The sequence below is a fragment of the Scheffersomyces xylosifermentans genome (genome assembly GCF_036884685.1).
Source record: "Scheffersomyces xylosifermentans strain CBS 12540 chromosome Unknown RJT20scaffold_5, whole genome shotgun sequence".
In the NCBI taxonomy this organism is placed as follows: domain Eukaryota; kingdom Fungi; phylum Ascomycota; class Pichiomycetes; order Serinales; family Debaryomycetaceae; genus Scheffersomyces; species Scheffersomyces xylosifermentans.
Window position 1 is genome coordinate 439,164 of NW_027042943.1, and position 14,006 is coordinate 453,169.

General features: G+C 42.9%; 4 protein-coding genes across 4 annotated transcripts; 2 read left to right on the top strand and 2 right to left on the bottom strand. All coding sequences in view use genetic code 12, as the record gives it.

Annotated features, from left to right (window-relative positions):
- Window positions 1–51: 51 nt before the first annotated feature.
- On the top strand, window positions 52–2,919 carry RJT20DRAFT_128748 (uncharacterized protein). Its single transcript, XM_064917338.1, has one exon. It carries the CDS (start codon window positions 92–94, stop codon window positions 2,669–2,671), a length of 2,580 nt encoding a protein of 859 aa, XP_064773577.1. The 5' UTR covers window positions 52–91; the 3' UTR covers window positions 2,672–2,919.
- Window positions 2,920–4,394, bottom strand: RJT20DRAFT_128749 (uncharacterized protein). The gene has a single exon (XM_064917339.1). It carries the CDS (start codon window positions 4,276–4,278, stop codon window positions 3,070–3,072), a length of 1,209 nt encoding a protein of 402 aa, XP_064773578.1. The 5' UTR covers window positions 4,279–4,394; the 3' UTR covers window positions 2,920–3,069.
- An 890-nt stretch (window positions 4,395–5,284) lies between these two features.
- On the top strand, window positions 5,285–6,223 carry RMP1 (Rmp1p; the record flags this gene model as incomplete). The annotated part of the gene is made up of 1 exon (XM_064919679.1): window positions 5,285–6,223. The coding sequence occupies one exon, from the start codon at window positions 5,285–5,287 to the stop codon at window positions 6,221–6,223; it is 939 nt and encodes a 312-aa protein (XP_064773579.1).
- A 1,073-nt stretch (window positions 6,224–7,296) lies between these two features.
- On the bottom strand, window positions 7,297–9,774 carry STP2 (Stp2p). The gene has a single exon (XM_064920298.1). It carries the CDS (start codon window positions 9,538–9,540, stop codon window positions 7,345–7,347), a length of 2,196 nt encoding a protein of 731 aa, XP_064773580.1. The 5' UTR covers window positions 9,541–9,774; the 3' UTR covers window positions 7,297–7,344.
- Window positions 9,775–14,006: the final 4,232 nt, after the last annotated feature.

Below are 14,006 nucleotides of genomic sequence, written 5' to 3' on the forward strand. Positions count from 1 at the left end.
TGGATTCCTTCCAAAGAGGTAGTATACATCATGGAATGCATAGTTTTAGCCGTGTTAACAAGTCTGAAACCCCAGCCGTTACTCGAACACCATGTTTGTGTTTCCGGCGTTCGACTCCAACTACAAAACTCGCAAGCGGACGTTCAAATGTTGTCAAAATTGCCGTGTCAAGAGAGTTAAATGCGAGATTACCTCTACTGACTATGAGTCCGTGGGGTGTCTGAATTGTAGAAAGCACAAATGGGAGTGTAGCTTGATTAAGCCCGGTGCCAGAAGGCCCTCCGAACCCTCCCAGCCGCAACAATCCATGCTAATCACCCCAAATCCCACCAATGAATTGTCGTCGGTGCGCTCCACAAACGGTCTTTCGTCTGTGCCCAGAATCGAACCGGGAACCACGGAAAATAGCTCTCTGGCAGAGTCGTCAGAAGAGCTGTTTCAGCCACAGCTGCAAAATATCACCAACCATCAACAATATATCAACGAAGAAGCGGCTTATAATATACCAAAGGCGGCCAGTTTACCGGAGTTGATGGTGTCCAGCGCCCGCCCGGCCAGAGTGTCTCAAAACGCCTTTTCTTCCGCTCAAAAACGAATGGATATGAAGAGAATCACTCCCCAGTACTTAAAACAGACATACAATTTCAATGTGGCAGGGCAAGATCTGGGTTCAAACTACCAGTATCTCTTCCATGGCCACCCGAAAGTGATCATCGCCATGTCGGACGACCAAACAATCTGGCACGAATCAGGAGTTTACGTTAAAACAAGAGAAGATGACGAGGGAACCAAGGAAGGAGTAGAGAAAAAGCCATTCAAGCTTCGGAATTTCGGGACTGGAACCTATAAGGAGTTCTATATTCGTAACGAGAGCATCTACAACTTCCTTCTCTCCATTAATGCATTCACGTTGGCCGGTCCAGCATATCCTTTCGATGCGGACGACACCCGTCAGTTAATCGAACTCTATTTCTACAAACTTAACTCCATCTTCCCCTTGGTTCACGAGAAGGGTTTCTGGGATGACTTCCATAACAACAAGGCACAAAATGTCATGATTTACGTGGTGGTTCTTGCCATTGCCAGAGATAAAATGGCAGAGTCTATCTTGAAAAGAGTGTTCCTCAAGGGCTCCGAGTATCGACATGGCCACCAAATGACTTCCATGACACAAGAACAATTCCAAGAAGATCTTATTGCATTTATGACTGAACTTGAATACAAGATCAGGCAAATCATCCTCATCTTACCTCAATTGGGAGACGAAGACAAGTTCACTAGACTCGTTGTTCTGTTGGTATTGTCTCTTCATTTTAATTATGACAAATTAGGCTGCGAAAAGAGCTCCCATGACTTAACAGATGCTATAAACTTGGCTACTTCTATTGGTATTCATATGAAACGACTCTCATTGAATGCAGATGCTTCTAAAGTGGAATATTCCACTGATCTCTGGTGGTGTTGTTACATTTTTGACCGTTTCAATGGTCTTGTCAATGCCAGGCCCGTTTTCATTCGTCAAGAAGACTTTAATGTCGACTTGCCTTACCACAATATCAACCTCTTGAAAATGGTCCAACTTGCCCGGTCGTTGGAGAACATGTTCTTTGCCATTTTCCAGCCTTTCAACAACAATAACGTCATTGGAACAAACAACTTGAATAACAACATGGTTCGTTACAAGATGTTTGATACAGATGAGTTCCAGCGCATAGAATTCGAGCTCTGTGAAAAGGAACGGGGTCGGAACAGAATCACCTATGATACTATGTATTCCGTAGGCAGTAGAGTGTCTGATACTCCATTTACGGACTATGTAGGTAACACCATTCATTTTATAACCAGAGTTGTGAACAACGTGGTTATTCTTGCTTCTCAGAAGGCCAAGTACGATAACCCACAGATTCCCAATCATATCCCCGAAGCCGTAGCACTCCGAGCTTCTCTGAACATCTTGTGGTATCTTGTTCAGATGAAAGACGAGTTTGTTATCAACATTCCCATGATTCCATGGTGTATGTCGTTAGCCATGGCTGTAGCACTTAAGAAAAAGGCTAGAATGTGCTTAAAGGACGGAGAATATGAGGAATACAAGCAATACCAGGATCCATTCGCTTTCGAGGACTATATCAACGAATTGGAGAAGTTCCTGAGTACTTGGTGGGTTGTAGACGAGATCTGTAGGCTTACCAGAGACTTTGCTGATACTTTGAATACCAAGGCCAAGACCAAGAAGAGACGGGCCAAAAGCCACGGAGTTGGAACAAGCCACAAGCATGGTCATAATGCCAATCTCAAGAAGTTCAAAGCAGATCACAATCCAGAATGGCCTTCAATTGGAGAAGTCACCAGTAGTTCATCTGCTCAAAATGGCACCAGCAACGGGCTTGTTTCGAGCCCAGTGCCGAAATCTGAAGCTATTCCTTCTATCAAGAACATGCTTCAGCCTCCAGCACAGACTCTGGCGGAATTGAATGCTTATATAGCTTCTACCAACGGAGTTCATGGCATAGCTACTCCTTACATGGCTACGGACTCGTCTTTCAGTCCAACTTCCATGAATTCCAGCGATGCCAACCAATACGATCAATACTTCGAGTCGATGCAAATCGATATCTTCAACAACGACTTCTTCAAGGACGTTCCAAATGTGATCAACTTGTTGAAGTAGCTGTTTCAAGTCAAATCAATGATATCACGATAACGAAACTGTGAAACAATCATCCTATCAAATATAGATACATTTAACAAATTAAGCTCAGTACAGCTTTTGGGTTTATTTTACGGGGACTAAAGGGCTAGCCATGTAGTTCGAGCTGGGTTTTACTCCGACTACATGCTATTCTACTTCAATTCTATCACAATATCGGCTTGTATTTCACCGAACCTTCACACTTTTATTATTGTATAATTAGAAGAGTCTATGACGAAACGATGTTTCTATAAAAATTAATGTACAAATTATGGTTTTCTTTCTTTGGCAAATGGATTCAGAAACAGCTGTAGTAGTAGTACTAGTGGTGGATGGAGTTGAAGTAGTAGTACTTGTAGTAGTACCTTCAAACGGTCCTAATCCTCATCTTCACTCTCAATTTCATCCTCCCAACCTTCTTCTTCACCGTCGTTTCTTCTCGGAGGCATCAACTCGCTCATCACTGGACCTCCCAATTCAGTCAATAACTCTTGAACTTGCTCAACCAAACCGGGATCAGCATCTTCTACTGCTTCGCTGTTGATAACCTTGAAACCTTGAGTCAACGAGCTTCTTGCTTCAGCCAACAATGATTGGATTTGGGTGTTTTTAGACTTCAGAAGAACTTTGGTTTCTATGTCTCTATAGTCTTCTTCTTGGTTTTTGTTTCCAGTTTCGGCAAAGTAGATCTTCTTAGCATTGAACAAGTTGGCTAACGCTTCGTAGTAGTAAGATTCCAAGATACTGTCGTTGATATCCTGGGTATTCGAGGCAATGGTTATAGCAGTATCGTAAAGTTCCAATTCAATAGCAAATCTGGCAAGAGTCGATAATGGCTGGATCAACTCTACATACTCCAAACCTACCTCAAAAGAGTCCTTCTCCTCATCTTCTGAAGCCCCATTCTGGAGCTCATTGGCAGCATCTTCCAACTTTGTCTTCTTCTCCTTGAACAACTCCCATGATTTCAATAACGATTCCTTGGCTTCGTCGTTACGCTGCTGTGAAATTCTAATCGATGCCAACAACGACAACGCTTCTGGGTTCTGGGGATCCAAAGACAACGAGAAATCAATGAGATCATTACATTGCTGCTCTGCTTCTTCTTCCATACACAAGTCGGTCATCCAGATCTCGATCTTGGCAAATATGCCCTGGTTCAATTTCTTGATAAGATACGTTCTCAATTGCTGTTTCGTGGTGTACAACTTGGCCAATTCCACCAAGGCAGCGTCCTGCTCACCTTGCTCTCCTTCAAGGAGTTGTAGCTGGTACTGTAATCTCTGTAATCCAATGTCTAAAGCATTGATACCGTCTTGTCCTCCTACAATCTGTCCGAAGTAGAAGAATTTCTCCGTTCCAGAAACCTGTTCTGCTTGAGGGTCCAACTCGCATGCCTTGACTAGAACATTATAGGCGTCTTCTAGCTGGTTATTCTCCAAGAGTGTTTCTCCGAAGATCTGGAGAAAGATAACGTTTTCCCCATTCGTTTCGTACTGTGGAGCAAGGAGCTCCAATGCCTTATCAGCCTGGGAAGACTGCAATAAAGCACGGGCTTTTGCCACAACCTCTTCGCTGGCGGACATGGGATGTTTCTGGCAGGCGCTACAAGCAGAAAGATCCGATTTTCTCCCACTCTTGGTACCATAAACCGTGGTTAAACCATCAAATGACAACTGAAATCAAAAAATTTGGAAAGTGAAAAATCGCCGGCACACGACCCCATCGGTATAGGTTTTGGAGATGAGGTGATGAATGGTGAATATGGGGATATTTCTGGGGAAGGGAAAGAGATAGAGATTATTGGAAGTGGGTTCCTCGGGAGAAAAGGGGAGCAGGTAAGGGCTGTGAATTTAGTTTGGGAAAAACGGAGCAGAATTGCCGATTTTTCAGGGACTGTAATAGTTATATTTTGTTAGTATTGAATTGGAGAAGAGTACGAATTTGGGGTTTGATTGATAGTTGAGTAATTCTAGGTGAAAAAAGTGGTAAAGGAGATATAAATTGGGGTGTTTTTGGTATTCTTAGGGTGAATCTAGTGAAATAGTGTGATTTGAAAGGAGAAAATTGGGGTGTTTTGGTGAATTATATTGATATTTAATAGTATTGATAAGGTTTGTTATAACTGAGATAATTCCTAATATAACAATTACTTTAGGATTCATTCAGTTGGCACATTCCTTTCACTCATTTGACTCATTGATCTGGTTATTTTGAATATTCAATTTTGACAGCGGTAGAAGGTGCTTAAAGCTAAACTAACAGGAAAACTTGTGCTTGGTGGTATTAATACTTCAATTGGACTACTTTAAGACTATAACCCCACGAATCACGAATTCCATAAGAATTACGAATTCTATTCTAAACACGTTCTCAACACGAACCACGAATTCAATACGAGTTACAAAATTCAAATACGAATTCAATAACCATTTCAACAACGAAATAACCATTTCAATAACGGGAATTCATCAACGATTGCTATTATCGTATCTTTCCTTTTGGTGACAAGATATTCAAGTCCAAACCAGCCAACATAACTCTAGAATCATTCTAGAATCATTACAATACCCTTGAACTCAACTCACAACAATGACTGAACTCATCACCCAGTCCCAGACTGAACTTCTTACAACGGAGTATAATATCCTCCATCTTCTTTACCATAGAGGCCGTAACCAACATCGAATAACTGTCTGGTGGAAATATCTCAATATTCTCCATCGGCAAGTACGAAAGATCGTCAAGTTGTCTATAGACATTGGCAGGATCAAGTCTACAGAGACCAAGAAGCACAAACAACAGCAGATAGTGGATATTGTTGGGTACTTGGTGAAGAGAAAGGTGTTTACCAAAGCATACTACGAGTTCAATGGGATAATTGCTCTTGGGCAGTTTATAAACTTGGGGTTGACACTAGTGGGTAATTTGGCAAAGCTACATGAGATCTTAGTTGGTATTACTGGGGTGAAAGACGTATTGAAGGTGACAAATACGGTTCAAGTTCAAAAAGCAAGCAAGCTGGTACAGCAGGCTATCGATACCGGTGATGACTTGGGAGAAGTTATTGAATTCGAGGAGGTGATAGAGACAGAGGTGACGAGGAAGAGAACAATTGAAGACGATGACAAGGAGAAGGTAGAAGGTACTGGAATGAAGAAGAAGCTCAAGAAGAAACAGAGGATATCGAGAGAAGGGGAGGGGGTAAATCATTCTTCGTCTTCTTATTCTTCTATTGCTACCGTTGGTGCTGCTACTAGTTCTGGTGATACTGCTACTGGTGGTTCTGCTGCTGCTCTTTTGACTTCTACTGCTGCTGCTTCCACATTAAAGGAAGAGTCTTCTTTGACTTCTTCAACTTTTTCAACTTCAAAGGCTTACTCCTCAGCAATAGGACCTACCACTTCTATAGACGATATCTTTGGCGACTCCAAGAAGAAGACAAAGAAGAAGAAGGAGAAGAAGGAGAAGTCTGGGAAGTCTGGGAAGTCAAAGAAAGCAAAGAGTGCTATAGATGATATCTTTGGATAGAGAGAGAGGGAGACATGACTAGAGGATACTTTAATGATTTTAATGACAACGATAACAGTCAAAGAGAAAGACTGAAACACTGAAAGACTGAAAGACTGAAACGGACTGAAAGACTGAAACACTGGAACTCCATGGAGAGTGTTCAGCAATCATGGTAGTGAAGCAGCATTCATAGACTACGAGGCACATGAAGTCACCATCCCAACAAACCCCATTATTGCTTGCCTAGAGAGTAGGTCTCCTACCTCAAGTGGTAGTAAGGTTACAACTACAAACTTGGAATCCATGTTTAACGCTGTTTCTTAGTTGGAAATGAGACTCAAGATTGGATTGGTTAAACTAGCTAACAGAAAGGTTCAAACGACGTCATGGTAACTGATGGTGATGGTAATGGCCATATCTTTCTTTCATTCACACAGATGTTAAGAAGATGGAGATACGAGTTCAGCTTTGGCTTCTGGCTTCTCCATTACTTCTTTCATCATGTTAACCACCAATTGGCTTGGAAGAAGTACAACGAAGAAGTACAAACAGGAGTTCATCTTCATTCATTTCAATACTATAATAGAGGACTTGTCAAACATGTTATATCTCTTGTATCTTTCTTAACGAGTCTACATGATCTACTGTTTGTATCTTCCTGACCAGGACTTGTCTATATCATGTATATTTGGTATCCTTCTCTACCAGAGCTTCTCTATATGATATATATCTGGTATCACTTGCCTATATGATATACATCGTTATCTTCCTCGACCAGAAGTTGTCTATATGATATGTTTCTGTATCTTTGTTGACCAGAACTTCTCTATATGATCCTCCTCGACCAGACCTTCTCTATATGATATACATCTTCATACCTTCTTCACTTCCTTGTCATCGTTATACCTTTTCCCATTTCCTCTTCCATCAGACTCCCTCTCCTCATTGCTATGCCCCTCCACACTACACTCCATCTCTTCATATCTTATATCTTTATTACAGAAAACGTTTACCAATGACCACAAGAGTTACTAACAAGTAGCTATAAAAAGACTCTAATAAAATGAATACCCAAAAAACCCGATAGAATAAGAAATTCATGTAGATGAATAAATACCAATGCTATAGCACGTCTCCTCCTAGGCATTGTAGATGCCTTGGTTGTACATGGCCTGCTGGAAGTGAGATTGGTGTGCCTGTTGAGGCTGGTACTGTTGTTGTTGGTATTGAACCTGCTGCTGACCGTTGGCCTGGTGATAAGGCTGCTGGTACTGCTGCTGCTGCTGCTGTGGAACCGGCTGTGGAACCGGCAGGGGTTGTTGTTGAGGCATGTAATAATCCAGAGACTGAACCTTGAGATAATTCACAATCTCGTTGTAGTTCTTCATGCTGGCGGTGTTCAACTGGTCGATATCCAAGCAGAAGTCGTCGTCGTAGTCCTCAGCTGGTCTCACCGGCGTGGCAGTGTTGCTACGGTTGAACTGTTCAAACTGCGGCACGAAGTTGCTATTGTTATTGATACTGTTGCCGTTATGGTTAACAATATTGCTGTTATTATGGTTGATATTGCTGCCGTTACCGTTCATACTGCTTCCGTCGTTCGATTTGGGTATGAAACCACGGTTCTGAGCCTGCTGATGAACTACCTGTGCTTGCAAGATCTGAGAGTAGTTAATAGGCGATTTGCTGGACATAGGAGTGTTATTAGCATGAGTATTACCGTTATGAGACGTAGAAGAGACCACAGACTCGGGAGATTGTGTGTTATGGTACTCATATTGCTGTGCTGGGTTGCTCATGGGCCCAGGAGTTCCCGTGGAATGAACCGAGTTCGGTGTGTTCACGTACGAGTTGGTTATATCATGAACCAACACCGGGTTATGTCCATTATGGCCATTTTGACCATTAGCAATGCTATTCACAGCATTTGGAGTCAAACCTTTAACTCCAGCAGCAGCATTCATGTAATGAGACTGTAAGATGGAGTTGGTCAACTCCGTGGAGTCCATATTCTTCTGTTGCATCTTCGACAACTGCTTCTTGAGTCTGTTCTTGATCCTGGACTTTCCTTTGAATCCAGTGGGTAAGAACTTACATTCTCCGCCTTCTACATGTAATTCACACCAGATTTCAGCGTTGGGGAAGTATCCTCCGCACATGGAGCAAGTTCCTGGAGAGTTGACTCTATCCTTGGTCTTTGTTCCCTTTGGATACTTGAAATGTCTCGATTTCAAGTGGGTTTTGTAGGTATCTCTACGAGAAAAGCCTCCGTTTGGATGGCATTTGTGAGTAATGTTGTTCTCGTCGATGTAGATACTGAACTGGTGGAATGGGCACGAATAGGCCTTCTTAATGGCATGTTTCTTCAAGTGACGGGTCAAGTAGCCTCGGATTTTGAACACAGCATCGCAATGAGGACACTGGTGAACTTTATCGGTTCCGTCGTCTTCTTCGTTGTCGAGATCGTCGTTTTCAAGGTCATTTGAATCGGCCAAGTTGTCAGAAGACGAAGAGGACGATAATTCACCTTTCTTGGAGTCTTCTTCCTCGTCTTCGTCGTTTGGAGTGAAAGGCAGCGAATGGTTAGTCAACGGAGTCGTTTCGTGGTCTTCTTCCTTCTTCAACTTGAGGTTTTTACCCGATTTTGAGTTGTTATTGTTGGATAGAATGGACTCGTTGTTGGAGGACGAGTTGGAGATGGTTGGAGAGAGGTTATCGTCGGTATTTGTGGTGTTTTCTTCGATTTGCTTGGCTTGTTTCTGATGAGAGGACGAAGAAGTCTTGTCTTGGCCGTCTTTGAGCTCTGGTTCGAAACGGCTCATCTTGAACACGTCCAACTCGTTTCCTGGAGTGATATCGTCGGTGAAAGCCCATTCTATTTCGCCTTTGGCATTCTTAAAAGGAAGCAATCTCGTGGTTAACCCGGTAGAACAAGGTTGGGCTACTTCTTTGGACTCTGATTCCAATTCTGACTTGACTTTGACGTTGTTTTGATTGTTTTGAATGGTGGCATTGCTTATGGACGGGAACAAGGCCAAGCCGGTCTGTTTTCTGGGCTTCTGGGTGTCTTTATCGGCAAAATAGAAGTCGTTATCGTCTGGTATCTTCAAGTTCTTATGAGGAGATGGTACAAGCAAGTGAAGAAGCACGGATATTCCGAGTTGGAAGATCCTGTAAAGAATGGATATTATGGCCACATCGATGAAGGTTTTGGATTGCGCTTGGGCCGTTGACGACGTCTTATTCGAGCCGGTGGTGATGGTGTTAGATGATTGTATTGATTGAATTGAATTTGTTGATGGTGAAGGAGTAGTTCTTGACTTAGAAACGGTCATTTTTGATGCGGATTTGACGGGGTTGTATCGGCGCTGGCGGTGTGGAGTTCTACCACTTGTTGAATGGTGAAAATTGGGCTGTTTCTTGGGGTTTAATCGAGGTAACAGAGTTATTTCACTGTTGGTTAGTTCGGTTCCGGATGATGAACAATCGGCTTCAGGGAGGCAGTTCTCGGTGGATTTCTGGGGAAACGCCGTCAAAAGAAGTGGACGATTAGATACGGATCTCAGCTCTGTTTCTAGCCGGTTTTTACTGCTGGAACCGCCGTTTCTACGTGATACGGACTGGATGGCCTGCGGTGATTCCTTGGATTGACGTTGGTTCAAGTCACTGGAAAGACTTGTAAGACGGTGAATATGGCCACAAGAAACGGGATTTTTTCGGTTTTTTTTTGCACTGGGAAGCTGGAGGGATACTTATTGCATCTACTGGCGGATTTTCCAGCACTTTTCGGGGTATATAACGAGCTATAACTGGTACTCCCAAAGGTTTTTGACGGTTTGAATTTTTGAAATTTTTATGAAATCTGGATTAGTGAGGTTTTTTGTGATTTTTTCCGGAACTTTGGTGAGGAGAGTGCGGGAAAAAAAAAAAGAAATGCAAAAAAAAACAGGAGAGTGAGGGAGAGAGGTGCAGGAAAGGGAGTCAAGAAAAAGAAAAAAGAAACGAGAGGGGGGGAGTGGGAGGGAGTGAGCGAGAGGAGGACGGGGGGAGACAATCGTGGGGAGATGACGGGGGAAGAGATGACGGGGAGAGAGATAACCGGGGGATGTACCGGTGGGTTGGAAGTTGGAAGTCAGAAGTTGGAAGTTAGAAGTACCTGCAGTCGTGGGGGTGGTATGTGGTAGGGGTGGGTTAGAAGTACCGGGTGGGAACTCGTAGAGGTGGTACAGTTTGCAGTTTGTAGGGGTGGTACATACTCTGTTCGTAGTTGTAGAGGCTGTAACTCGTAAAGGTGGAACTGCTTGGGGTGGTAATTTGAATGAGAGGTGGTAAGTCGTAGGAAACTGCTTGCTTTTTTGATTGCAGGTTGGATGAGAGTGGTGGTGGTGTGTCAATATATGTGTGTGTAATAGATGTGTGTTATGATGCCGTCAGATACCGTACCCTACCGTACCGTTTATTACCACTCACTGCACTGCACTGGCGTTGAGTGATGCACTGCCGTTGAGTGATGTACTTGAGATTAATGGTGCACTGGGGGCGATACTGTGAGAGAGTCCCTGTGAGGATTTTACTGTGAGAGTGTTATTGATTATGATGTTGTTGTGTGATTGTAGAGTATGTAGAGCCATGGAGAGATGCACCTAGAATACGTCGGAGTAAGCTAGACTATGGTTAAGATGCATCTAGACTATGGTACAAATCTAGACTACGCCGACTACATCGACTACGTCGATACGTAAGTTGTAGACTCGTAATTTAATATATTACGTGATGAATGAAATTATACCGTTGTGTGCCTGGGGTGCAGAGTATCTATAGAGTATGCAATATGTAATATGTAATGCGTTATCTATTGTATGTTTAAGTGAAGTGGCAATCGTCAAGTAGTCGTAGGTTAGCCGTATGCTTAATTGATAAGCCAACGTTTAAACCAACGGTTAAACCAACGGTAAGTTAAATCTACGATTTAAATCCCATCTATGGATTGTACGTTACAAATAATATGCTGCTAAACCAGCCACGAGAGAACGGCTAGGGAGAAAATAGCGAGACTCGTAAAGAATAGCGAGAGCATGTGTGTGAATATCACAGTGAAAAGGTTTTCTGAGGTGGGGTGCCATGGGCAAGAACAGTGAGTGGGTTTTCCCCCAGTGGCAGCCTTTGATGAGGAAAGTAACGGAGTGAGAGAGAGAAGTCAGATATTTGATGAGGAAAGTAAACGAATAGGAGAGGTCAAAATTTGATAATTAAAGTAAGCGAGTAAGATTAGGTGCTTCCGATAGGCTTATCATCTACTCTATAGGAGAATGGCACTATATGATGGTTCTAATATGGATTAGTAAATAAATAATGATTATTTCTACAAACAAAGCCATAGCTAGTCCTGAGGGTGGGGGTGGGTGGGGGGCTCACTGAGAGATTAGCGTAGCGACAGAGAGACGAAGACTAACTATTTTTTTTGCAGCTTTGCAGCTTATAGTTACCCAGTGGGACGGTGGACCAGTGGCCAGTAAACCAGTGAAACAGTTGGGCAGTGGTGGTATTGATAATACGATTGGACTAATGTTAAGCGCTATTATGCAGCTATTATACAGCTATTTCATATTCTGGTCAGGACTCGGACTCTAGTCAACAACTGTATAACTCCTATAATATGTACTATCACAGTATTATTCTATTACACCTGTGATATTTCCCAACAGTATCTTGTTTAAGATATGGTGTGTTTTTGCAATTTTACCATTACCAGTTCTACAGTGTGCTGCTACCGGGTGTGTTCTAGCGTTTCTCTCTCTAATGGTTTATTATATTCCTTAATCATTTATTATATTCTGCCTAAGCCAAATTCTTGAACCACCTTCTTGTTCACCTTCGGCCTATTCCTGGTACCACCTCAACTCCCCATTTCTTATTCGGAATACCTCTACGCTTATTCTTACTTACCTTGACGTATCTATAGATCGTACTGTATGCTGCTTATCCTCCTACCGTAGAAACCATGTATCTATTCATAGTAAAACAATAGTAGCCATTCCTCTACCTGGAAAATGGTTACATCTGCTACATGTGCTTCGTCCTAAGTCTTGTTGCATTCGCTAAAATACGGTAATGAACTTCCCAAGATGTGGTCCGTTGTGGAGAACCTCTTGGAGTGGTGTGGTATGATACCGTACACAGTGCTAATGTCAATCCTTTACACTCGGTTTATGCTTTATAGTGGATGGCTTATTCATAGGGCATACAGTACTCTTAGGGTCCCCCCAAATATGGGCGAAGAGTGGAATATTAAGGGCTTAATGGGACTTACTGGGGCATCTTAGGGCATAAAGTACGAAACCTGTCGAATACTCATACAGTACTACGTCTGACTAACATGGCTTTACATAAAATACATGGCATACAGCACCAGATACGAGAAATCTAATGAACTCCAAGAAACCATGCTTTCTTGATGATTCAACGACCCATACAATAGACGAATAGTTAACGTCAACGTATCATCACGTACATGCACAGTTGCACCTCTGCACAGCCCTCTGTTCCCCTGATTTGCTACGTCAAACACTCGGGTAACTCATCCGCAATGACACACTTCTCCCCCACCGTCTCCATCTCCATCTCCATCTTCTCCATCTTCTTCAAGACTTGTGGTTCCATTTCCCATAGTCGAGACTAAACTGCTAAATACTCGAGGGAAAGTGGGCTAAAAGGCTAAAATGCTAAAGTGTATGTCAAAGTGCTAAAAAACATCAGTGGCAGCTTCGCACTTTACATCTTACGTCTCTGTGTGTGTGCGTGTGTGTGTGTGTGTGTCATTCGTTGGACCACTCGGGGGGTTCCGACAAGCGAGCGTTCCCTCGGATATCAAACAGTTCCGGTGTGTGTCCGAGGGAGGCGCAATCAATCGGGTCGTGTCTGAACCAACACGTTACGTAATCGGGGCTTCTAGGCTAATACGTAATCCCTGACGACGCCCTAGCAGTTATTTTACCATAATTGACGTAGTTGACATCGATGGCAATGACACCAGAGAGGGGTCCTTTCAACGAGTTTCGAACGCCGTCCGTGACATCTTACCTGTTGCCGTTGTTTCCACCCAGCAATCATGTTTGGCTTTTCTTGTTTAATACTGTTTACGTTGTTTATTATATAATATTTACCAACTAATCAATTGGTGGAAAAAAGCTCTGCCTGCATGTGCATGCAGACGCTCAATTCGGTAGAATTCTTCCGATGGATAAATTGAATGCAGGCTGTATTAACGCTATGCAGTTTATTTGTATGGTTTTGGATTATCAATGTGAATACACTATTTGTACAGGGCCGGTGTTTGTCATTACAACATCGGCTATTGATGACAAGAAACACCATCGACACCGTTAACCAAGGTTAAAAGCTGGGCATCGCTCTAGAAGCATATGCTCTGAAATGATACGAAACCTAAAAACAACTGGACATCAACCGGATTCCTAGCGGGTTGCTTTTATCAGCGACAACAATGGACCGCCTGCCAATCATCAGGCCATTACATGTGTCTGGTTTAAAGGGGACGTTGGGGAAAACGTCTGTGCCGCAGGCATTAATGACATCATTTACGAACTTTGGGGTTGCGAAATTTTGCCCAATCCTACGTAATTACGATCTTCTTAGACTGTGGAATAAGGCAATGTACGATTGCATTACGACAACGTTTTCACAAGCGGATGCACACAGTTTGCCTAGTACAGATGTAGGAACTAACGCAGTAAATCGTAAGCAAAGTCTTTGCAAAGTTGCACGGCAAGTACTCCCTAGTGAA